Source organism: Dermacentor silvarum, chromosome 2 (genome assembly GCF_013339745.2).
Source record: "Dermacentor silvarum isolate Dsil-2018 chromosome 2, BIME_Dsil_1.4, whole genome shotgun sequence".
NCBI lineage: Eukaryota > Metazoa > Arthropoda > Arachnida > Ixodida > Ixodidae > Dermacentor > Dermacentor silvarum.
The window spans coordinates 245,134,790-245,158,086 of NC_051155.1; the positions used below are offsets into that span (position 1 = coordinate 245,134,790).

Consider the following 23,297-nt stretch of genomic DNA (forward strand, 5'->3'; position numbering starts at 1 on the left):
AAATTTAAATTGTGTTTTCATTACGTTGCATTATATACCGTTCGAAGAATTGTAATTACTTGAATTGGGAAGGCTTATGTGTGTATGCTGTAAACCTACCCAGTAACGGCCCGACGGCCAATCGCATCATAAAAAGAGAGAGAGAGAGATTGAAGGAGCGAACAGTTCTTTATTACATCCCGACGCGAATTTCTGCTTCCGACGCCCGAACTTTCATATCATTTAGTCCACTTGGGCTCAAGTGGACGTGAATGCCATATTATCACGAATATAAGCACGCACGGCACCCAAGTATACCTTTTTGTCTTTAGGATAGAAATGTCAAAAAAGATTTTTCTGCGCGAGCATAAGTACCTTTTTAGTATCTATTTTTGGAGTGCTCACTTTTAACGTTCGAACCAACATCGTTTTGTTTCTTTCGGTGGGTGGGATTTTGGCTCCGGATGCGCTACGCTTTTTGGAATCCTAAATAAACTGGGGAACTTACCGTTTCAAAAGCAACCAGTAGCATTATAGTTTTCAAAGTCTAAAAGCGAATATCGTGTGCGTTTAATATGCGTTCTTCGTTTCTCATTACAATTAAGTGTCATATTGCCCCAATTAAATGTTACGCGGTTACGGTCAATTAGTCTCTGCGGCAAATATGCGGTAGGATAGCTCAGGTTATCTTGAAGAGTCGCTCATATTTATCATACTCTATATTTAGGCATTTTCGTGCGCCTCATAGGAGCTGTACGCGAATAGACTTCAGAAAATGTTGTCCAATTTGATTTCACGTTTAGTGCTGATGATGAGATCATCTCTCGTTTCTTTCTTTTCCCCTAAATATAAACGAATGACTGTAACGTTTTGCAGTTGTTTATTTCATTCTTTGTTGCCTACTGTTGCTATTGAGATAGAAGGGAATCCGAGAGACTGAATATTGCGGACAATGATGTTGCTGCGTTGTTACGCGAAGCTATTCTGTGTCCTTTCGCGCACTTCGTTGCTCAATGAAAACGACTTAATGTTTGACGTTGTTTCGTTCCAGCGACAATCAAGCCCTCGACCGGTTAACAATGCGGAGGTACTACGAAGACAAGCTCTACTCCTCGATGCACCCTTCCCAGAGGAGGTGACGTTAAATATTTTTTTTTCTCTATCTCTCATTGAAACTGCTTTGACATCCGTTTCCTCTTGTACTGTCAATCTCGTACATCGCATCGGTTGTTCTCTTGACGTTGCAATGACACCTGTATGAAGAGATGACCCTCTTCGATGGTGCCCTCTACCAACCAAAGTTATTGATTTCAACCTTTTTACAATCAAATTCATGACAGGACAGTTTTAAACGATATGAGTGCCACCTTATGTAGCATTTACGCGCAACGCGCCATTTTCTTTTCCTTTTATTTTCGCCAGAGGATTGTGTGCATTTGACGCAATTTCTCTCCACAAGACGCCTTCTCATTACAGATTATATTGTGCATTAATGCAGAAAGTTTAATAAGACTACGAAGAAGTGCGCGCGAAAGAAAAAAAATTAAGTCCATGTTTCTCTAAATGCGAGTGAAGCTGTTGGCGATGCAGGCCCCTATCCAGCTACTTTGCCAGTTACAACAAGCGGCTCCAGAGATCTGAGGCGCTGCATCTTTAACAGTGTACGCACTCGTCCCATTCCAGGTATGTTCACTACTTCACGGAGCTTCTGTCCGGCAACATCAAGATGAACAACAACGCTCTGTACCTGCACCATCTTATCCTTCACGGAATTCCCAACTTCGACAACAGAGGAGGTGCGAACATTTTTTTCGGGAAGAGAGAGAGAGAGAGAGAAAGAAATAACGCGTACTGCCTTGCGCAAGAGGCCGGTTTTATTTTATTTATTTCTCTGACGCTTCCAACCTTTTCCAGGTTGCCGGCCATTTTTCAAGATCTACCAAGGCATGCAGCCGGTGTACACGTCGGGCGTCCAGTAAGTCACCTTCGCTTTAAGTCTAATCTTAATCTGTTGCTTCTTTCTTTTTAAAACCGTTCAGTCCCGCTAAAGTGGTTTCTAGAATTTGAAGTAAATATACGGAGCTCGCAAAGGCTTGCTTGCTCTCCTTCGGGGATCAAGCCTTCTATGCAATTTTAGCCCCTCACTCCGCAGATTGCCCGGAATTGCCTTGTAAGCCTATAATCTTCGTCGCGTGCGTCTTAGGACCGCGCTTTCAAATACCGACTTCCAGTGCCCGTTTTGAGGGCGATAAAAAAATAAAGGCTGATTATTTTTGTTCTCCTGCACGGCTACGGGCACTTGTGTGTGTTTTCTTTTTTCTTTCTTTTTTTTTTTAAATCGTGCTTCGCAAGTGGCAAATCATATTGATGCGGGAGGAGGGCAGAGTGGCGCGCGTCTCCGCTTCTCTGTACTGCGGCCGCGGCAGCGCATGGCCGCGCGCGTCTGATCTTGGAGGTAATCCTGCGGTGGGGTTCCAAGGCCAGCCGACCCGAGATGGCCGATAGCTTCGTGTGCGCTGTGTTCTCGCGCGCCTATAGTTGCGTTGAAGCGAGAGGCAGCTCGAAGGGGAATTCGCTCGCCGCTGCTGCCGCTCTTCATCGCGCCAGCATTGTGGCGGCGATTGTCCGCGCGGTCATCTACTGATATTTGTTCATGTTTGCCTGTGCGCGCATGACACCGTGCTTGTTAGTTTGGTTAGTAAGCGTATGTTTACGGCAGTTTATACAGCTGATAACACTGCTAACCTTACTGCGTGTAGCAGTGTAATAAGCTGCTATCGCAATCAATGCTTCGCCTTTCGGACGAAACTGATTTTTTTCTTGTCTGGCGAAGTCAAAATAGTGGTTACGACGCAGGAATTTCTGATGCCTCTGCCTTTCTATTTTTTTTCCTAATTAAAAGGCTACGTATACCAAAGTAAATGTCTTAATTACGTAACATATAGTTTGCACGTACCGAGGTTTGTGAAAACGTTCACTTTTAGTAAGGGTTACAGTGGTTTCTTTCGCTTTCTATTCGTTGTACTTTGGCCACATTCCTGTATGCAGTAGTAGTCTATTTACTTGTCAAGCATGACGTATCCGTGTGGCTACATATCCCTGTGATGCGTGCAGCGTCGCCACGGACGGCTCTCGGCGGCTGGTGGTACCGCTGGAGGCGAACCAGGCCCTTCGGGGCGACGTGCTCATCAAGTGTTACCACAAGAAGCAGCGGCCCGCTGGCCGGACACCCATCTTCCGGGTGCAGTTCCACACGTGCACCCTCGAGGGCGGCAAGGTTTTCTTCGCAAAGGCGGACCTCGACGACGCCGTCTCTGGTGCGCCGCCGCCACGCCCCCTTTTGCCCAATCCCATCGCCATCAACTCTGCCTTCTCGATAAAATCTCCTCTACGCTCTTCACCCCACATACTTGTAACCGTCAGGTGCTTTAAAATTGCGCAGTCGTGCGCGCTCACGGAGTTGAACTGGAGCGCTTTTCGCAGAAACGTTCTTTTAACTTGCGCTGCTACTTCTGTGTGGCTGATGGTTTCGGCCATTGACGTATCGTGCTCTTTGTTTTCATCTCTGTTCGTGGTGTACTTCAGCAGTTACTCTATTCTTAACTCTCCGCGTGAACTCAAGATTGTAGTTGCTTTGGTATATGACAACATTGCGAGATTAGTGATGCTTCTAGCTCTGTCCGTATGTTGTTTTATCTTGTCCTCCAATGATATGAATGCGGTTCTGATAGGAAAATCAGCGTTTCAGAGAGCATCGCCACGTGAAAAATTGGGCAATCTCTACGAATAATATTGAAATTTGAAATAGCACGTCCGCATAGGGCAGAGACGCGATTACTGCATGCAGCAGTAAGCTTTTGAGTCTTGACAACACTATACATATATTTACGTACATTTCATGGATAAAATTATTATTATAGCTCAACCATTGAAGCCCCACAGTTCGTTTCTTAACAGATTGATGCACATCTTTTGAAACAGATCCCCGTTTTCCTGACGATGGTCAAGTGGAACTGCTGTTCTCCGATCGACCTGATGACTTCAGAGGTAAATGGGAGAGAAACATCATTGTTAAACTTACTGTTACTAAATATTGCTTGCTTGCTTCTGATGTGCTTTCACGTACGTTTGCGGTGTGAATTGTTAACGCTTTTTTTTTTTTGCTTTTTTCCCACATGATATTTAGGAGATGTTGGCGCCTTAACTCGGAACCAGCTACTCTTTTTCAGATAGAATGAATGCGTACTACTAAAAACGAAGAAAAATAAAGAAAACAAGGCGGCACTGTACAATGGAGGGTCGCTCGAATGAAAAGTCATAAAACACGCAAACCTTGTCATTTCACATAACTTACAAATTATAACAGAAATCATATTGCACACACTGGAACGTAGTCAGCTCGAATGGGTACACGAAGTCGGGTCATAGAGATACAAAAAAATCCGGGCAGGATTTAGCCGCTTCTTTGTGTTAGTTTTGCGAAAGCTTCATTGTCTTTCTGACGACTTGACCTTTCTCGTTCTTGCAGGAAATGGTTCTGTGACCGACATGGTCAGTACAGCCGACCAGACGAAAGATCCACTGGTCAGGCAGGATTCGTACGAAAATTTTGACCTGATTCACGAAGACAGCCAAAGTGGTAAGCACCTATGTTCTCTGAGTGCAGTACTACTTGAATATGGTGAGGTGTTGTCAGAACCACTGCCCCGGAAAATTTTGCTTTGAACCTTGTTAACAGTCTCTATTTTATTTTATTTTCATTTTAGATCTCGATGATCTGATTGAGCCGACCAACATTTCTGGTAGGTGATGTCATTGCATCTTATTAAGCATGCACTATTGATGCGCCTACTTCTGCTTCTTGTGGTGGTGCCTGCTTGCATGGTTTGTGTATCTCTTTATTCGAGAGCATGCTCTGAGACTAAATTTTGCCTTGGTTAACGCTAATAGCTTTTGCTAAAGGTAGATCGATGAAGGTAGTTCGGCATTTACGCGCGACTATAAACCTTAACCGCAAGTAAAGGAATGACATGTTATAAAACGATCGCAATGTTTACAAAAAGTAAAAAATGAAAATATGCCGCGGAGCTGTGCGTAACAACTATGAAATAAACCTCGCCCGACCTGGTGGTTTCATTTCTGTATCTCCCTGCGTAGTACTTATTTACATTTTATGGCCGCTCAAACACAAAGCGAGTACGGTATCTTCGCCGCACAAGTCGAACGCTTAGTTTAGATTTCTATTGAGAACTGCATAGAGCCACAAGCTCCATGACTTCGCGCCGCGTCAGCTGTGCCACTTATGCTTTACCTAGCTACCGAGCAAAAGCTTAGTCATGGCCACGTGTGTGTCAGAAAAAATAAACAAACACGAAAACAAAAAAAGAGCTAATGGGTCTTTTTTTGGTTCGTAATGAAGACTACCTATGACCGCATAACCGGCAGAGAACCGGAACATCGAGTTCCAGAATACTTTTACAAGCACACTTGTGACTCTTGTGAACTCGAACTATTTCCTAGGTCGCAAAAGCGTAAACCCCACCGGTCTGGCCTCCAAAGCGCGTTGTTTATGTAATGCACCAAAAGCGTCTACCGTGACCATGCCCATGGTAGGAGCCTTGACTGCGGCCTTACCTCCGTTAGCCATTGTTCCCACCTGCAGAAGTTCGCACGTTGGGATGATGACGGTGGCTCTTGTGCTGTTGCAACAGATTCTACATCTAAAACATCAGAAACAGAAACTATGACATCAATGCACACTACATAAAACGTGTTACTGACATGAATGCAAGCGTACAAGCAATCAGTTATTTATTTATTTATTTATTTATTTATTTATTTATTTATTTATTTATTTATTTATTTATTTATTTATTTATTTATTTAGTTAGTTAGCTAGTTAGTTAGTTAGTTAGTTAGTTAGTTAGTTAGTTAGTTAGTTAGTTAGTTAGTTAGTTAGTTAGTTAGTTACCTTACAGGCTCCCGAAGGAGTATTGCGTGAGGGGAGGATACAGGAAATTAGCGAAAAGAAGTAAGGAGTACCAAGAAATTATACAAATGGTAGTTGGTGAAGATGTAAGAACAATGTTACCGCAATGCAAAATTTTATCTAGAGTATCATAACCGCAGTCACGTGGTTTTAGTTTACGTTAACGACACCGTAAACTTCGCTGCCAGCTCAAACGCCATTTATGCTGCCTAATAGAAGGTTATGTATTAAAAAGAAATTGATCGTGCCGTGGTAGGTAACGGTGTGCTGACATTCTGGTCTGCCTGCCTGTCTGTCCCTCTGCCGTCCTCTGAGCGGTGGCTGTGAGCGCTGCCCCGTCCCCGCTAACCCGGCTAACTGCCCGTGTGCTCGGCTCCTCTCCCGGCTTCCAGTTCCCCACGCAGAGGGTCCCCTTGACGGAAACCTCTACGCAGTGGTGTCCAAGGCTGGCAGGCAGCCCGTGGACGGCGGCCCCTTTTCCCCCTCCTCCCCCAACGCCGCCGCCCCCGACACTGACGTGCTTGACGGGCCGCACACTGTGAGCATGGACTCGGGCATCTCCTCCTCTTCGGGCCTGCACAATTACGGAAACCCTAGCCCCCAGGGGCTGCTCCACAAAGTGCCCAACGGAGGCACCGTCGGTGAGGGACTCTGTCGTCTCTGTCTCTGTACTCAGGAGGGCCGGCGGGGCGATCGCTCGGACTGCATGTCACTCACCTTCGCACAGCGATCATTTTTCATGGCCCTCCTTTGCCACAGGAGCCGATGTGGCTAAAACGACGTTGCGTTCATGCTGCATTCATGTATATATCGAAACCGTTGTGTTGCTGCGACTACTTTAATGGGACGAGGTTACGTTACTTGATTACGTTAACGGGATAACTCACGTCGCGCCACCCTCGATCCTTATGCTCTAAAGCATTGATGCTGGGGAGAAATATGCGAATGTTTGTAACTGTTTCGCCTTTGCTGCGTCAGATAGCTTTTGTAGCTTTTAATGTAGAATGATCTTGAGCGAACACATATTTCTATGATGTTTCTTTTTATTCTCCACACCATGTGTATGTTTTTCAGCTTCATAGTATTCGGACTAATTAGCCTGCAATTTTAATCAAAACAGCTAGTTGGGTGAGTTGGTTTAGCATATTGAGACGTGTGATTTGCGTAATAAACGTGAACAAAACATTATGACGGGACACGCATAGCGCGCGTGTCCCGTCGTTCTAATCTTCTGTCCGCGTTTATTAAGTGCATCATACATCTCTTTGCGCAATTATGAGTTGAGGTCGCCGTTGGAGATACAGATTACACGGTGCAAAGCGGTCGACGGTCCTTTGTGGACCACAGCTCCGCCTTTTCCTAACAATATTCAATTTTATTGCGATAGCAATTATATGGACACTTCAACCGGATTTCTGCCGTCGGCGTCGCCGTCGCCGTGAGGTTCCGTATAGATTCCAAGGGTGATAAAATCGTCGCCCCGCGCCGTATGCGCGAGCGAAAGCGCGCGGGGGACGCGCGCCTATCACGGAGGGCGAACGCACGGCGGAAAGCAAACGCGACCGTCCCGCGAAAGGCCGTTGGGGTATGGGAGGGAGGGAGGCGGGGCGGCGCTGTGCTCCGGCGCCAAAGGCGTATCTTGCCACTCAATCTCCCACGCGAAAGCAAGAAACGGGAAGAGGGGGGGAGGGGGGGGGGGCAGCTTCTCCTTTGCCAACAACTTCTCTGCCCGGCGGTCGCCCGCACCGTCTCTTATCTCCACACGGTTCTGACCTTTGTACGGGGCTGTGCATTTGCCGCTCAGTTTCCGTTGAAGCGATAGACCGCGCGAACTTGCGCTTGCTGCCAGCGTTTTGACAGTCGTTGGCTGCGGTCATTCAGTGTGATCTATTCATGTTTGCTTGTTCGCGCTGACACCACGATTGTTAATTCAGTTAGTAAGCCAATGTGTCCAAGTTTATGCAGCCGATAAAACTACTATCCCTACTCCGAATAGCGCTCTACTAATTTGCTATCGCAATCGATGCTTCGCCTTTCGGGCGAAACTGCGACATTTTTGTGTCGCCTGACACTTCCACCTCATAGTTACAATCTATTACATCCGCAGCATATGCAGTCACATTGTACAATCGCTCCCAACACCTGCTGCAATCGAAAATATGCGGTAAAAAATGTCACAGTTTCGCCCTAAGGGCGAAGCAATGAATGCGATCAGCAACACAGCAACGTCATACGAAGTAAGGTGAGCGGCTTTGGTAGCAATATGAATTGTAGTAAACATGAGCTGATTAAGTAAGCAGGTGTGCTGCGGCGTAAGTAGACCGACATGAAGAGAGACTCTATGACCACGAGAAGGCGCGTGTGAAACGGTGGTGTTGATGAGAAGCGCTTCCCGTGGGCAGCGCGTGCGAAGGGACACACCTGTAGCGCTGCACTGCCGATCCGGGCAGCATTGCATGTGTAGCGTGCGTTGGAAAATGTGGCCCGACTATTACTAACTGAATGAACAAGCGTGGTGTGAGCGCGCACAAACAAACACGAATAGATCACACTGAATGACTGCAGAGAACGACCGTCAAAACGCTGGCAGCAAGCATACGCCGCAGCGGGCGAAGGTACGTTCGGTCTATCGCTTCAACGGAAACTGAGCGGCGAATGCACGGCGCATAAAGGTCAGAGCCGTGTGGAGATAAGAGACGGTGCGGACGAGCGACGAGCGCGGTTGTTGGCAGAGTAGAAGTGCCCCCCCCCCTCTCCCTCCGGCGCTGGCTTCCTGCTTCCTTGCTTGCGCGTGGGAGATGAGTGCGTTCGCTCTCCGTGATAGCGCGCGTCCCCGCACGCTTCCGCTCGGGCATACGGCGCGCGGCGAAGATTTTATCTATAGGGAACCTCACGGCGACGACGACGACGACGGCGACGGCGACGGCAGAAATCCGGTTGAAGTGTCCATATAATTGCTATCGCAATAAAAAGGAGACGTGTCATGTTATTTTTCTGTTTTCGTTTCTGAACGAAAGCGGAACTCAAGCGTTCCTATTCTAAATTTGCATTCGCGCGCGTGCCCGTCAAATATTAGTTATGAATGATTTTTCAACGAACGGTCGCTATGCAGGCTATTTTTAAGGCCCGCGACTTCCTCTCGTAGCATAAATTGTCTTCGCGCTTTCAGTCCTTGCCGGAAATATTTCAACTCATATTGCTCCTGCCTGACTGAAGGCAGACGCTGTCGCCATGGCCACGAATTGAGAACCTCACGGCGCCGGCCCTGCTCGCAGGTTCATAAACTGGGGAAAAAGAAGTAAAAAAGAGTGTTTTCTCCATTTGAGATTCAGAGTGTCAGGAGTGCTGCAGGAGGTTCTCTACAGAGCTCAGTGCTAAGTCTCGCCACTGGCATATAGTGGCTTCGACACTTTCGGGAAAGTCCGCACGTTTCGTAGACGCCATTGACGTCTCGAAGCGAGTAAGCAGACGACGACCTCTCACTGCCTGTTCCCGCTCTCTTTTGTTGCCACGCTTGTCACAGAAGTGGAAGTGCACCACTCGGCTGACGGTGGCCACCCGCAACAGCAGCACCAGCAGTACCACCACCACCAACAACAACAACCAGTGCGGAGCCCCCTGCGGTCAGAGCACGCCGAGTTGGACGACCTGCTGGACGGAATGCTGCGCGAGATCCGCTCCATGCCCAACCACCCAGCTTCCCCGCCGCCCGGCAGCGGCCGTGCTAACCCGTCGCACTCGTACGGCACGCTGCCCCACGGCAGCCCCAGCTCGCTCTCAAATCCAGGGTGTGTGCCTCGAGACGAATATTCATTTTTCCCGTCTGTCTCGCGAACTTTCTTTTAGCAATGTTTATTACTTCGCTTAAGAATTGTATTGTTTAAGGGTCAGATAAACCGCATTACTGCTTTGTGATCCGTAGGTCTTGTTTATGTTGGCACAGAAATATTTTATTCTTTGCTTAAATTGTACTTTTTCGTAATTTTCCTGCGCGAGCTTTTAAAATGCTTCTCACTCGGTATGCTACTGAAATGCATAGGCATTTGGTAGTGTAGCGACATTATAATACTTTCAACTATACCGGAATATTGATAGTTCGTTAATAAACGACTACTAGGAATCGCGCTGAATCCTCACAAAATTTTGAGAGAGAGAAAGAAAGAAATATGCAGATCCAACGCACGTGCTGGAATCTGGTTGATTCAATATGCAACTCAAAAAGAAAAAAAAAAAGATATAGCTTCGCTTTAAAATGGTTTTCTCGGGCAAGGGAAAGCAGTGTAGGAGTACTAAGAGCGTATAGAACCGAATTTATATACCGATTTAAGTTTCACGCCAGGTGTATTTTGTGATGTCGAGCTTAGGAGAAAACCAGAGGTGTGTCATGTAAAGAGCCAGGACATGGCGCAGCCGCACCGAGTAAGTCTCGTCGTGCATGGCTCCCTCGCAGTCACGGCACCATCTACTATTCGTACACGTCGCGCACCGCGTCATCGGAGCCTCCGGCGGCGGCGCAGCGCAATGGCGGCGGAGACCACCTGGCTGGCTACCAGCGCTGGCCGCTGCACCACCAGGAGCCCGACGGCCGGTCTCCGGACAGCGGCCACCGCACCACATCGCCCTTCTCGTACGGCGTCGAGTACGGGAGTCCCGCGCTCAGGCGCCGGCGAGCACACTCGGAGTCGGCCAGGGACTCGTTCGAGGATCGCAGCTACGGCACGCTGCGAGACGCCTCGCTCAGCCCCGAGCCTGTGGTCGGAAGGTGAGCGCACTTCGTTGACATTGTTACGCGAAGAAATGGGACGAGGAAGAGCAAGCCGGCGGGTGTCAAGTCTAAATTCGTTAATTCCAACCATTCGAACAAGGACATTGATGTTTGCTGCATTTGTGGCTATCCAGAGCCCATGATTCCAGAGATGGGTTCTTGTATGTTCGTTGTATGTTGTTCTTGTATCGTAGGGTAGGGTTTATAGTGATGGTCTCTATATACGTGTTCGTTCTTTTTTATTGCGCTAGGTATTATATGGACACTCCAGGCGAATTTAGGCCGTCGGTGTCGTCGTCGGCGTCACTGTGAGGTTCCGCATTAAGTCCAAGTGCAACGAGATTGCACCCCGCACGTCGCATGCTCTTGGTGCGAGGAAGAGCGTGCGAGAATGAGCCGAGTAGGATAGTGGCTTGATGTGTGCCGCCCTCTCGCGTGCCCAGTTCTGTAGGTCAGCTGATCAAGCGTGCGCAGGGAAGGGAGGGAGGAGGAGTTGAGCGGCGTCTTCTCCTCTAGTCCGGCCGTGGCTGCGTACGGCTGTTCGTGCAGTTGAGCGCATACGCGGCCCGCGCGTCCTCTCTTGGAGGTAATCTTTGGTGGGTGCAATAAAGGGCGAGCCGAGATGGCTGAGCGCTTGATGTGCTCTGTCTTCCTGCTTGCCTAGTGCCTGAAGGTCGCGTCATCTCAAGTTTCGGAGACGCGTTGAAGCGAGAGGTAGCACGAAGCGTTGGCTCCTTGAGGCCGGCGCTCTTCATCACGCCAGCGTTGTGACAGCGAGAGTTCGCGATCATCGAGTGAGATCTGTTCATGTTTGCCGTGTGCGCGCGGGACACCATGCTTGTTAATTTAATTAGTAAGCGAGTGCTTACTGCAATATCCGTGACTGATGAAACTACGAACCTTACTTCGTGTAGTTGCCTAAAACTTTGCTGTCACTTTCAATGCTTTGTCTTAACTTCTTTTGTTTCTTTTTCTTTTTTTCACATTGACTGCACTGGGCTTCTGTTCTAGCTTGTGAACTTGGTGGCTTGTGTGCCCCAACTTGTGAAATATTGTGAAACACAAAACTCGACCTAGAGTGCTTTTTGTATCACTATGCCTTTGTTGCTCTAATTATCGCACGTCGGAGCAGAGGTGTAGCCGGTGGCTCTATTCTCCTTATACATGTAAAAAAATGTCACAGTTTCGCCCTAAGGGTGAAGCAATGAATGCGATAGCAACACAGCAATGTCATACGAAGTAAGGTGAGCGGCTTTGGTAGCAATATGAATGGTAGTAAACATGAGCTGATTAAGTAAGCAGGTGTGCTGCGGCGTAAGTAGACCGACATGAAGAGAGACTCGATGACCACGAGAAGGCGCGTGTGAAACGGTGGTGTTGATGAGAAGCGCTTCCCGTGGGCAGCGCGTGCGAAGGGACACACCTGTAGCGCTGCACTGCCGATCCGGGCAGCATTGCATGTGTAGCGTGCGTTGGAAAATGTGGCCTGACTATTACTAACTGAATGAACAAGCGTGGTGTGAGCGCGCACAAATAAACATGAATAGATCACACTGAATGACTGCAGACAACGACTGTCAAAACGCTTGCAGCAAGCGCATACGCCGCAGCAGGCGAAGGTACGTGCGGTCTATCGCTTCAACGGAAACTGAGCGGCGAATGCACAGCGCATACAAAGGTCAGAGCCGTGTGGAGATAAGAGACGGTGCGGGCGATCGACGAGCGCGGTTGTTGGCAGAGTAAAAGTGCGCCCCCCCCCCCCCCCCCCCCGCTCCCTCCGGCGCTGGCTTCCCGCTTCCTTGCTTGCGCGTGGGAAATTGAGTGCGTTCGCTCTCCGTGATAGCGCGCGTCCCCCCATGCTTCCGCTCGGGCATACGGCGCGCGGCGAAGATTTTATCTATACGAAACCTCACGGCGACGGCAGAAATCCGGTTGAAGTGTCCATATAATTGCTGTCGCAATAAAAAGAAACAAAGAAGGAAACGACGACCGTGTAGTAATAAATTTTATGAGTCGGAAGCTGCGTTTTTAACACCGGAGCTGTTCTAGGTAACCATGATAAGTGGTTCTTGAGGGAAAGGGAAAGGTTGGCGCTATCTTCTGCAGCCCTTGAGGGAGCACGGCTCAGCGCCAGTAACCGTAAAAAGTGCCGCCTGCCTCAAATCCTCACCGAGCTATGACGTCACTGCGTTGCCTAGCAACCACCTTCTGGAGCGTGGTGTGCCTCGCCTCCTCTCCGCGTCGTGCACATGTTGCCTTAACATGGGACGTTAAGGAGAGGGAAGGAGAGCAACCGCGCAGCGCGCGCAGCGCGCGCAATGCTCGGGAGAGGGAAAGAGAAAAATAAGAGCGAGATAGAGAAAGAAAGAAATTGTAGCAGAGCCAACGAAGCAACGCGCAGAGCTGCTGCCTACGCCGGCCGCGTTTCCCCGTTTCCAGGGTTCGCGCCGGGCGCGGGCGGCGTCGGCAGCAGCTCGGCAGGTTTCGACCAGCCACGCCCCGGCAAGTGTGGAGGCGCAGCTTGGCCGTGACGTCACCGGGGATATAAAGCTTGGAGCCGCCGCGACGGCGGCACAACTCACGTTGACTCTGTGGCGAGTACATGTAGCCTTGACATGGGACGACCAAAGAAGATCCGGACACCCGAAGAAGAAGCCGTTCATCTTGAAGCGCGCCGCGCGGCCAAGCGAGAATCTGCGCGTCGGCGGCGAGCCGATTCGGAATACCGTGCCTAGCAGCGCTTAGCATTTCCTAGCAAAACTTAGCCAAACCTAGTAAAACCTGGAAGAAGCTAGGTCGATCACCAGCTCCGCTGTTTACTCCAGTCTAGCAAGACTAGTAAATGCTGCCCACTTTCTTTTTACATAATTTTGCATGGCAGCAGACATACGAAATGCAAGTATATAGTCAGTATTACACTTTTAGCGTTATTGATGGTCGAGTATTCAGCAGTATGTTAGGCTTTAAGGCCAGAGAACAGTTTCGCTTCTCGCTATTGTAAACATAAGTGGCGGTACATTCAGTTGTGGTTCCACGGCGCTTGTCTATATCTGCCCAACGGTATCAGCTCAAACATGATAACCGCTTTCCGTTTCGTTGTTTCTTGTTTCCTGCTTGTGATCTTTATATATCTTCATTTTATTACTTATCACCTTATCTCTGGTTGTTCTCCTTCCTGACTGTTGCTTTTTGAACATTTGCCGCCTTCCGCTCTTTCCGATCAGGGACTTTCTCCCGGGGCTCCTTAAGTTCCCTTCTCTTCTACAAACTAGCGCGCATCGCATAAGAGTTCGTTTGTGCACCGTGCTAACTTTGTTGGCTCGCTTGGCGTGCCTATAACTACGGTAGCACCGCAAGAAACAGTTTTCTGTGCGCATGTGTACGCGTAAAAGCAGTGAGCTCTGCATGATGCCATGCCTCAAGACTGATTTGTAGAATAGGAGGCGTAACTGGCATTGGAAGTTCATTCTACTTGTCATATATTGCCATCTCAAATGTGGTTGTAATGAAGCGCCTCACTTCGTGCTCGCTTGCAGTTCCCTCATTCACATCTGTGTTTATTTTATTCTGTTTTCTATCCTTTATAGCTTTGGCCCGGTTTCTTTCATATTCTCTATTTTCTCTCTCTAGAAGCAGCGTTGCGGAGGTTGGTTTCAGCGCATGTAGATGCAAACAGTGTCAGGATCGCGTGCGACCTATTGCCATTCTCTTACAGTCAGTCGTGGCTGCAAAAGCAACAGCAGAAACTGCGCGCCCGCCGAGAAGGTTCGTGGGAAGATAGGCATCGCAAGGAGAGACAGTTGATCGCGGAATTACGCACAGCCACCGCCATGCGTAGTCCCGAACCACCCAACGGCACAGTGGACATGTCACCGATGAACGGCGACGTGGGAACGCTAAAGGTTCGTCCTCACGGTTTTCTTATTATCATTGAGCTCCCTGACCAATAACGCTATAGCCTACGCTCACGCAATAACGCACGATTTCGTATTCATGTTCTTATTTCTACGCCAGCTTCAGTATGTAGGCAAATTTAGCAACATAATATTAACGACGATGCTGAAATACATTGCATAAAAGAAAGACCATACTGGCGCATACAAATAATGTTTTTCTTATTTAAGTGATGTTGATAACGAATACTTGGCGGAAAGGACTGCCAATGAATACGTTTTTACAGAGTCCACTAGAAGTAGCCGGCGAGGTTTCGCATATTAACAGGTATTAGGCGCATCATTGACAGTCGTGTACAGGGAGTCAGTTCCGTGTGTGATCCGGCATACAACTAGGTGTACGAACAACCGCATACAAATAAGCTTCCAACAGATTCTTACAGGCGGAGCGGCCAGCTCTCCGCGACGCATCGCACGTCGTATAGGAGGCTGCGTCGTACCATGTATTCCTATAGTTTATGGCAGAACAGGAATTTCGATATATACGCATAAGCGGCGAATACGCCACATTACTTCCGCTGCCAGTCTTCTTCGGCAGCCGCAGATGCGATTCGTCTGAACGTGCGCAATTCAGCCTGACGCGTATCGGAAACAAATTCCCAGCCTATAGCTCTATAGGCTCTATAGTACAACGAGGCAGGAACATGGCGACCGTTGACGACCACTCGCAGGGCACCAACTACTCGACCCCGCTGCACATCCACACGAGCAGCAAGCCCCCGATCCATCGCGGCCTCAGTGCGCCAACGTCGCCCATCATCCCGTCGCGGACGAGCAGCCGGGATGTGACGCTGCGCAGGTGAGCGGAATATAGAGTCCTTACCACTCTACTGACCTGTAGGGCTGGTGAAATTTCGGATTTTACGTGCATTACATTTCGTTGCCTGTCGTTTACTGCCATGTTCTTAGGCGTTTCACAATGCGAAAATCGTGCCATCTCTGGAGGAGAGCGCGCTCGTCTAGTTTGAACAGTTTAGAGCAACCGCCTCACCTAATATAAACTGAACAGTTTGGTTTTGAGCTTTTGCGTCGCAATAGTTCACTAATATCGATGAATGTGAGCTGCTGTAAGTTAGTTCTTGAAGAATTTATGTAACCTTCAATCTTCAATCTTAAAACACCGCAATGATATTGTAAAATACGCTCGGGCGGAGAAATTGCCGGCTTTGATCGCCAGGCTGAACCCGCTTGTTGCTACAACTACCACCACCACCACCACATATACGTAGCTTTCATGCTGTTAATTGTAAAAAACGCGTGTTATCTTAGAAAAATTCAGCCCCCGTCGTTGCGGTTTCTCTTGCTAGATATTATTTTATGGTAGTGTGGCACAGATGAATGCTAAAATACAAGAACACGCCGGGCATGCGCTGACTCTATAGACTAATTTCTTACATTTACCAACAAAAAGAGTCGGCATATGTTCTGTATCTTCTTGGATTATATATCTTGGATTATACATCTTCGTCTGTCTTTCGCTGGCACACCACCATGAACGTTCAGGAGATCAGCTAGGTTTCTATACAACTAGATATTCGTGTTCAGAACAATATCCAAATAACAGCTCAGTGGCTGTGGCATTCTGCCGCTGCGAACGAAGTCAATGGTTCGTTTTCCGGCTGCGGCGGCTGCGCGTTCCTCTAGATTGCAACGCAAAAACGCCCATGTGTTCAAATTTCTACGCATGCCGAAAGGCCCAGAGTGCTCAAAACAGGCCATCTGTCTCTTTCTATAGCGGAGGTATAGATCTCGGACATTGTAGCCAATCAATCGTTAACCGAGCTTGGATAATAAACAAGTCACTCCTGCACTGTATATTTGCATGAAACGGCCCTTCATGCTTTGTATGATTTGATTCCCATATTATGTGGCGTGGCAGCCCATGCGAAAAAAATTAATATAGCCATGCATAGTACGGTGTGCTGTCTCTCATGCATTTGTCATCAGATAAGCTCTATTATATCAATATATTAGATTAGCTCTTTGCTTGTTGGTTGCGCCGAGAAGATAATGGAATAGGGACCTTCTCAGCCTCCAGATGCGGCAACTACGCAATGGCCTGTAACGCCTTCGAGTCACCTGGATGACTTGTGGCATTATATGGTTGCCACCGAAGAGTGAACTATCGTGTACCGGACATTTCTAGCCGCGTCTGTTCATCGCGAACGCTTATTACCGCTTTTTAAAGAAGATTCACAGGTCTTCCACCTTCCACTATGTGAAGGTGGAAGACCAGTGGACTGCGGGCATACCGTCAGTGACGTCGTTCTCTCCGTCGCAACCGTCGCATCATGGCTAGTTTAGGTGCACCCAAGACAAGTTTCGCTTACGTTCGTTTTCCGGTAGGGGAAGGGTTAGTTTTAATTTGTAGGTTGTGCTAAATGGTTGAAAAAACACAACACATAACTTCGTTGCGTCGCCGCGCGCCGGATGCTGTATGCGCGAGTGAAAGCGAGCTTAGGCGACTAGATTCATCCCACCTTGCACCATCGGCCGCAGCACGTTGTGCCGCTGCGCGTTCGGCTTCTCGTCGCTTTCGCATTCATTCGCGCTGTTGAGCGCGCCGGCGCTCCTTGAAGGCGCGCTCTTACTCTTCGGAGCGAGCGACACGGCTCTTACCCATACCGAGCCCAAGGGGCAACTGATGACGTGGCTATATGGAAATGGCTATGTGAAGAGAGAATGAGACACAGCTATTGGTTTGTAGACTATTACGTTTTATCACTGAGGTTGCGACACGCATCGTCATAGACTAGCGTTTGGGCAACAGCGTTCATCGCTCCGGCGCGCATTGTTTTTGTCTCTTTGGGTCCCACGTGTGACTAGAGTAATTCAAGGGCGCGTTACAGGTTTCCGAGCCCACAGGGGTATGTGCCATTGAGCTTGGACCCTTTTTGCACTATCACCAGGATCGACCCACTTTTTTCTAATTGTTGTTCTACGCGTCGTTTCGTCCGCGGACGCGATCCGCCATAACCTAGTCGTATACAGCTTCGCCGTAAAAAAGGGAGATTCTAACCTCGCGGTGCCCTGCAGGTATCCACAGTGGCAGCCGCAGCCGCTGCCGACAGTAGCGCAGCCCATCGTGCGCCAGAAGTCGGACACGTCGTTCGACCGGGAGAGGCCGTTCATGGAGGCCAAGCGGTCGCACCAGCAGGCACGCGACCAAATGGCGGCCGGCGACCCGGCAGGTACGTCTCCGCTCCGGCTCATCTCATCGTCGGTCGTGTACGGCGATCCTAGCGACCCCGCGCGGAGACCCGGCGTGTTGGCCGGTAGTCAGCCCTCTGCCAGCTCAGCTCCGCCGCCGAGGCGAGACGACATTCTGGCCATGTTGAACGACCCGCCGTTCTCAACGGCGGTCAAGGCGTCGTCCCCTGTCGAGACAGGTTAGCTCCTTCCAACTGAGTGGACCTTGCTAGGGAGAGTGCCGCCCAGTGAACACTGCCACTCGGAAGTCGATTGGCTTCGTACCGCAGACAGACTGTATGGTTTGGCAGAACTTAATGAAACGGTAGCATTAGCACGGGTTCCCTAATTAGTCACCTCGAACAGAACGGCAGGGCAGAACAGTGTAAAATAAGATCGCCTGTTAACTCCAGATGAAGTCGAATGAATTACATTCTTGTACGTGGCTGATTGTCCTCAATTCGCTCTCTTTCCACCTTTGTGGTCCTCTTGTGTGTGAGTACAAAAACCATCCTTCAAAGCTTGTGCCTATCACAGCACGACGCCTAGTTATGTTTTTTTTCTATTTCTCTATATCTTTATTTTCTGGCTATATTTTGCTGCCAGTATTCGTTGCAATAACGTAAGTACCGAAGCTATGCAGGCCGGTTACGTACACTATGCGATCGTCATCAGACAGGTGCGCTTCACTGTTTATTTAAGTGCTGGCTTTCGAGAAAAGTTCCCTTGGCGGCTCTCTCTTCGTCCTGCCATCAAGCAGCATGAGTAAGAACGAGTTTTGGACCCTGCATTGCACCAAAGCACCTTTCGTCGGCGTCATCACGTGCTTGTTGAAATGAAGCACCGGCATGGACAAGCACGTGGCGCTCAGTGTTGTATGAACGCAGCGGCTGCATTTGAAACATACTGCTGCTTGCACGTCCTTGATTCGTGTAGTAACTAACCCTGTGATTGTCATGTTGTCTCTGATTGACGTTGCAATGGTTTCTTGAAGTTCTTCTTTGTGTTGAGAAGGGAACACAAAAGCACAATAAGTTTTTAGCTGGTGGATATGTTGACACGCATCATCACCCCGCAAATATGTCTCCGTTTTGGTTTTGCATGTTTCCCGAGAAGCTGTCAGTCATTAAACAATAAATAAAATAAGAAAATAGAATATATTCTGGCAGCCATTGCATACGGTGTGATCCCGTCGAAACACGCAATGCCACTGATGCATACGAAACAACCATTCATTTTCATCCAGCCACTGCTAGAAACTTAACGGACACATGATGATGCCATGAACCATTGCGTGAGTTGGCATATCGGCTGTGCGAATTGTATAGCGTATTGGTCTCATCGTACTTGCGCATCTAACCGGTTTCTTCTATTTTTATTTCGATTTGCATGTATATCCTTATCACAGTTTTGTTATTCTTAATCGATGTCAGGAATACGGAAGAACTATGACTCACTGCGCTTTACCCACTAATCGGCGCCACTTACGAGCAATTTCAACGATATTTGCATTTTGGATTGTGTGCGGATAGATAGCTTTATCAAAAGTGGGTAGAGTTATAGATACTGTGACAGTAATGCAAGGTTTTCAACAATCACATCTTCTTCCTTTTTATATCGCACGGTCCTTTACGCTCTGTAAAGGACCGTGCAAGAAGGCGCGGCCTTTAGGCACGGCCAAGAAGCTAGCGCTATATCGCTAAAGCTTCGAAGCCTCAACTTGTCGCTCTTACAATCTGTTTTAAATGCCACATTAACTGCACGGTTTTAGTCTCACCGACATTCTGGGGCATGCTGCTGCAAGATCTGCCTGTGTGTGACCACTGTAAATATTCTGCGTCAAGTGAAGAAAAAGCTTTTCAGTGTATATATGATTCAGTTGATATACATTAACACACTTATCAACATTTTCTTCGCTGCATGAGTCCTTCAACTAAATTTGCCATGCAGTTGTACAGATGTTTCCAGCATCACAATCTACAACTGCATTTCCATTTTTGCAGCACAATACAAGGTAGAAGAACCGGTACAGTTACATGAGATGGCACCAATAGCCCAGTCAACTCCAAACAAGGTAAGACAATCTGCAGGCCACGAAACATCCGAACACAAAATTTTTGGAAACGTGGCCGCTGATAAATTACGTTTTCTCACAGTCTGGACTGCACAGCCGAAAATTGCCTTCGTGTGTTAGACAGTTTTTAATGGTTATGGTGTGCACGTATTACGCAAACGAGCACGTAAGACACGTTGTGTACATGCATGTGGTGTCGTTACAATAGCGTGAGCTACCGTAATAACGTATATTTTGATAGTGTGTTGGCCGTGCCTGTCTTTTACCTGTTCTTTTCTTTTTGTGGATAGACATAACGTAAAACGTATTTGGCACGCTTGCAGGCAGGCAGGCAGATGGGACATTGAGTTGGCTTGTAACGGTCTTGGCTGACGGAGCAATCGCAGGCAGCCATATCTCTTGCTTTGTTTTGTCTCTTTGGATCCTGCTATTTGCCGAGATGTCACTCCTCGTGGCAGTGTTCATTGCCGTTCAGCCAGTTCGTCACGCTTGTGTCGTTGTGGTTTGACTGTATACTAGATACGTTAAAGGGGCCGGCCGCGTTCGGGCTGAATGTGGCCGGCATGCCTTTGCAATAAATCCGCTTCAACAATTACATTCTCGGTGTTGTAAATATCGGTGACAAATGAACTTACGGAATGTTTCTGGCGTAGTACACGCAGGACGACAGCTCCCTGGAAGGCTCGTCGCCTTGGCCTACGAGGGGAACGGACGACAGTCCGTCGGCCAGTCCTTCCAGCGCGACGGACCGGCCGGCTACGCCAGCGTTCCCTGTGCCTCCGAGGACGCCCTACATGAACCAAGGTGAGGCGCTAATCACTCGAAGTATGCGCTTACTGCTGCCGTTACTGATGTCGTAGCATTTCACCGCGTGTCAGCGTACACAACCTTCACGAACCGCCGTCTTCTTTTTCCACGCAGATTCGTCGGGAGGACTACCGCCTAAAAGCCCAACTCTTTCTCGGTGAGTGAGGCGCGGTGACCTGGTCGTGTGTGACGTGATGCGTAGCTTTCCATGTCAAGTGTTGCTTCTGGTACTTTCCCAACTTCCGCGATTTCTAATTCCCGCAACACGCCTCCACTTAACAGCGTACTGACCTTGTACGTAGATACGCAGCAAAAAGACAGCACTCCGTGCTGGTGTGGCGCCACGCGCATGCTATATGTGCATAGGTAGATGGCCTTCACAGGTTATGCAGTGGTATACTGAAAATCAATTGAGTGCTTCCTGAAATTTAAGCAAGAAAATTGTCGCTGTCTCCTCTGCTAAACTTTCAGAAACGTATAGACTATTCGTCCATGAAGCGCGGTCCGCAACTGCGCTTGCAATCACTTGGAGAAATGACCGCCACCCAACGCGGGTTGTGGCCCAAGCAGGAGACTATAGTAGCTCAGTTCCGAGAAAGCCTTTCTCCCTGCCGCCAGCTAGGATGGCCTTCTGGCCTGTACCGCGCGTAAAACGCCGCTTTTCTTCCGACACGCACCCCAGGAAACCTGCCGCCGGTACCGGCGCAGACTTTGAACTCGCCGCGCACCCGTGCCGACGTCGCTCGTATTTTCGGATTGCGAATTATCGCTCGCTATCAACACGAGTCACTGGGCAACATTTTTCCTCCGCCTGTTACGCCTCCCTCCCTGCAGTTCGCGTGGTCGATCTATGGCTGTCGACGTAGTTCGTGGTGCTTCGTGTATGGTGCGGAGAGGAGGCTGCTTGAGACGGCATACATAGTTGATGGCCAATTGGAGATTATATAACTTGGGAAAGTAATTGGTTGGTACCCTCCTAACGGAACTTGACGAACTTGTATTATTTAGAGTTTCCAGCGATCGTACCTGCTATGGTTGATCATGGTTTCACGTGCATAACGGGCTCCGTGCTTCTAGTTGGAGCATTCCGAGCAGCGTGTAGGCATACCTAGAGCCGTTTTGTAGATCTAAATATTCGGTACTTTTGAGCAATCAAAAATAATAATCTTAATTGCATCCCATTGCATTTCATTGCAATGTCGCTTGAGCAGTTGCGCCTACGATTTGTTCGAATAAATGTGAACCGCATGAGCTCGAGGAATTGAATGACTATCACCCTTAAGAAAAGTTACCGCCTTTTGGGGCTTATCTTGTCCTCCAACAGTAATCGTCATTTCGCGTGCCTATTTTCCCCTTTTTTTTTTTAATTCCTGCGCGCCCGGTACTTCAATGACACGAACGGCACGCGCGTTATCAGGGTGGCATAGCATTCCTGACAGCAAAGTAGCGAGCGCAGAATTTCAAAGAAAAAAAAATACAAGCAAGACAGATGATAATTACTGCTTGCGGACAAGGTACTCCCCAAAGGGTGTAAACTTCTTTTACAATGTATATACTGATGGGTAACTAGAAAATGAGGCTGATTGACTACAAAAGTTGATCCACTCATACCTACAGCAAACCAAGAATCACATCCATTGCATTGATTGCGCTAACAAATTACTACAAACGAAAATATTAAGCTCTTGGTGGTGCGTACGCTGCGTGCTTTGTTCCACTAAACCTGAGAAACTTTCCTTGCATGCACCTTTTTCCTGGCCTTTTGCATGCTGCTGGAATTCCTGCTCCACTTTTATTTTTGCCCGGCTGAATTGCTTAGTCGCCTGCGTAACTTCAGCGCCTCTTTTCGAGGAGAGTTTTTTGCTTTGAGGCCAGCACTGCGGCGGCGATGCTTCTCCAGCGCTCACCTCTTGCGCAGGTATTTACCACCCTGATGCATGCTTTGGCCGATGTTTTTCTTTTTTTTCTATGCTTCAGCGCTAACGAAAATTTATAGCACGCCGAACTTGAAGTTTACTTGGACAACATAGAAAAAAATTACAACATAAAGGCAAATGAATGCCTGACAAAGGTCGAGACTCCTTGTTACAAAATGGCACTGCAATCACAGGGTTGCAACAAAATAGAGGGAAATCATATTCATTGCATAACTAGGTGCTAAAAAAAGTTGTTGAGATGCCTTACAGTGAATTATCAACATCTGAAACACGCATGCAATATATGTAGACATCAAACATTTATGGATACAAGGAATCAAGGTAAATGCAGGCGACAGAATGGTAACCTTAGCAAACATTTGCGGTCCAGATACAGGCACGACGCCAGTGCGCTCACTACCGTATCTAAGTCTTTTGTGCACGCGCAATTGGATTATGTCCTACCGCAGTTCGATTATGTTAACCACCTTAATAACCTTTACGTTGTAAAATATATATTTAAGCGGGATCGATGAATCCTGTGACGACGATGTAAAAAATATTAACATCTATAACCATAACGTTGTCTTTGCTTGCGGGGATGTAGTGGTTCAATTGCATGTTT

General features: G+C 48.3%; 1 protein-coding gene across 1 annotated transcript in view; it reads left to right on the plus strand.

The window, feature by feature from the left end:
• Positions 1-23,297, plus strand: part of LOC119443023 (tensin-1-like) — a 283,272-nt gene that overhangs the window by 233,029 nt on the left and 26,946 nt on the right. The window contains 16 exon segments of the mRNA XM_037708140.2: positions 1,031-1,114; positions 1,663-1,775; positions 1,894-1,954; positions 3,094-3,296; positions 3,961-4,026; positions 4,508-4,618; positions 4,746-4,781; positions 6,361-6,609; positions 9,492-9,756; positions 10,419-10,730; positions 14,449-14,635; positions 15,358-15,485; positions 17,723-18,075; positions 19,879-19,949; positions 20,603-20,753; positions 20,871-20,913. Coding sequence (XP_037564068.1) covers positions 1,031-1,114; positions 1,663-1,775; positions 1,894-1,954; positions 3,094-3,296; positions 3,961-4,026; positions 4,508-4,618; positions 4,746-4,781; positions 6,361-6,609; positions 9,492-9,756; positions 10,419-10,730; positions 14,449-14,635; positions 15,358-15,485; positions 17,723-18,075; positions 19,879-19,949; positions 20,603-20,753; positions 20,871-20,913 — 2,433 coding nt within the window.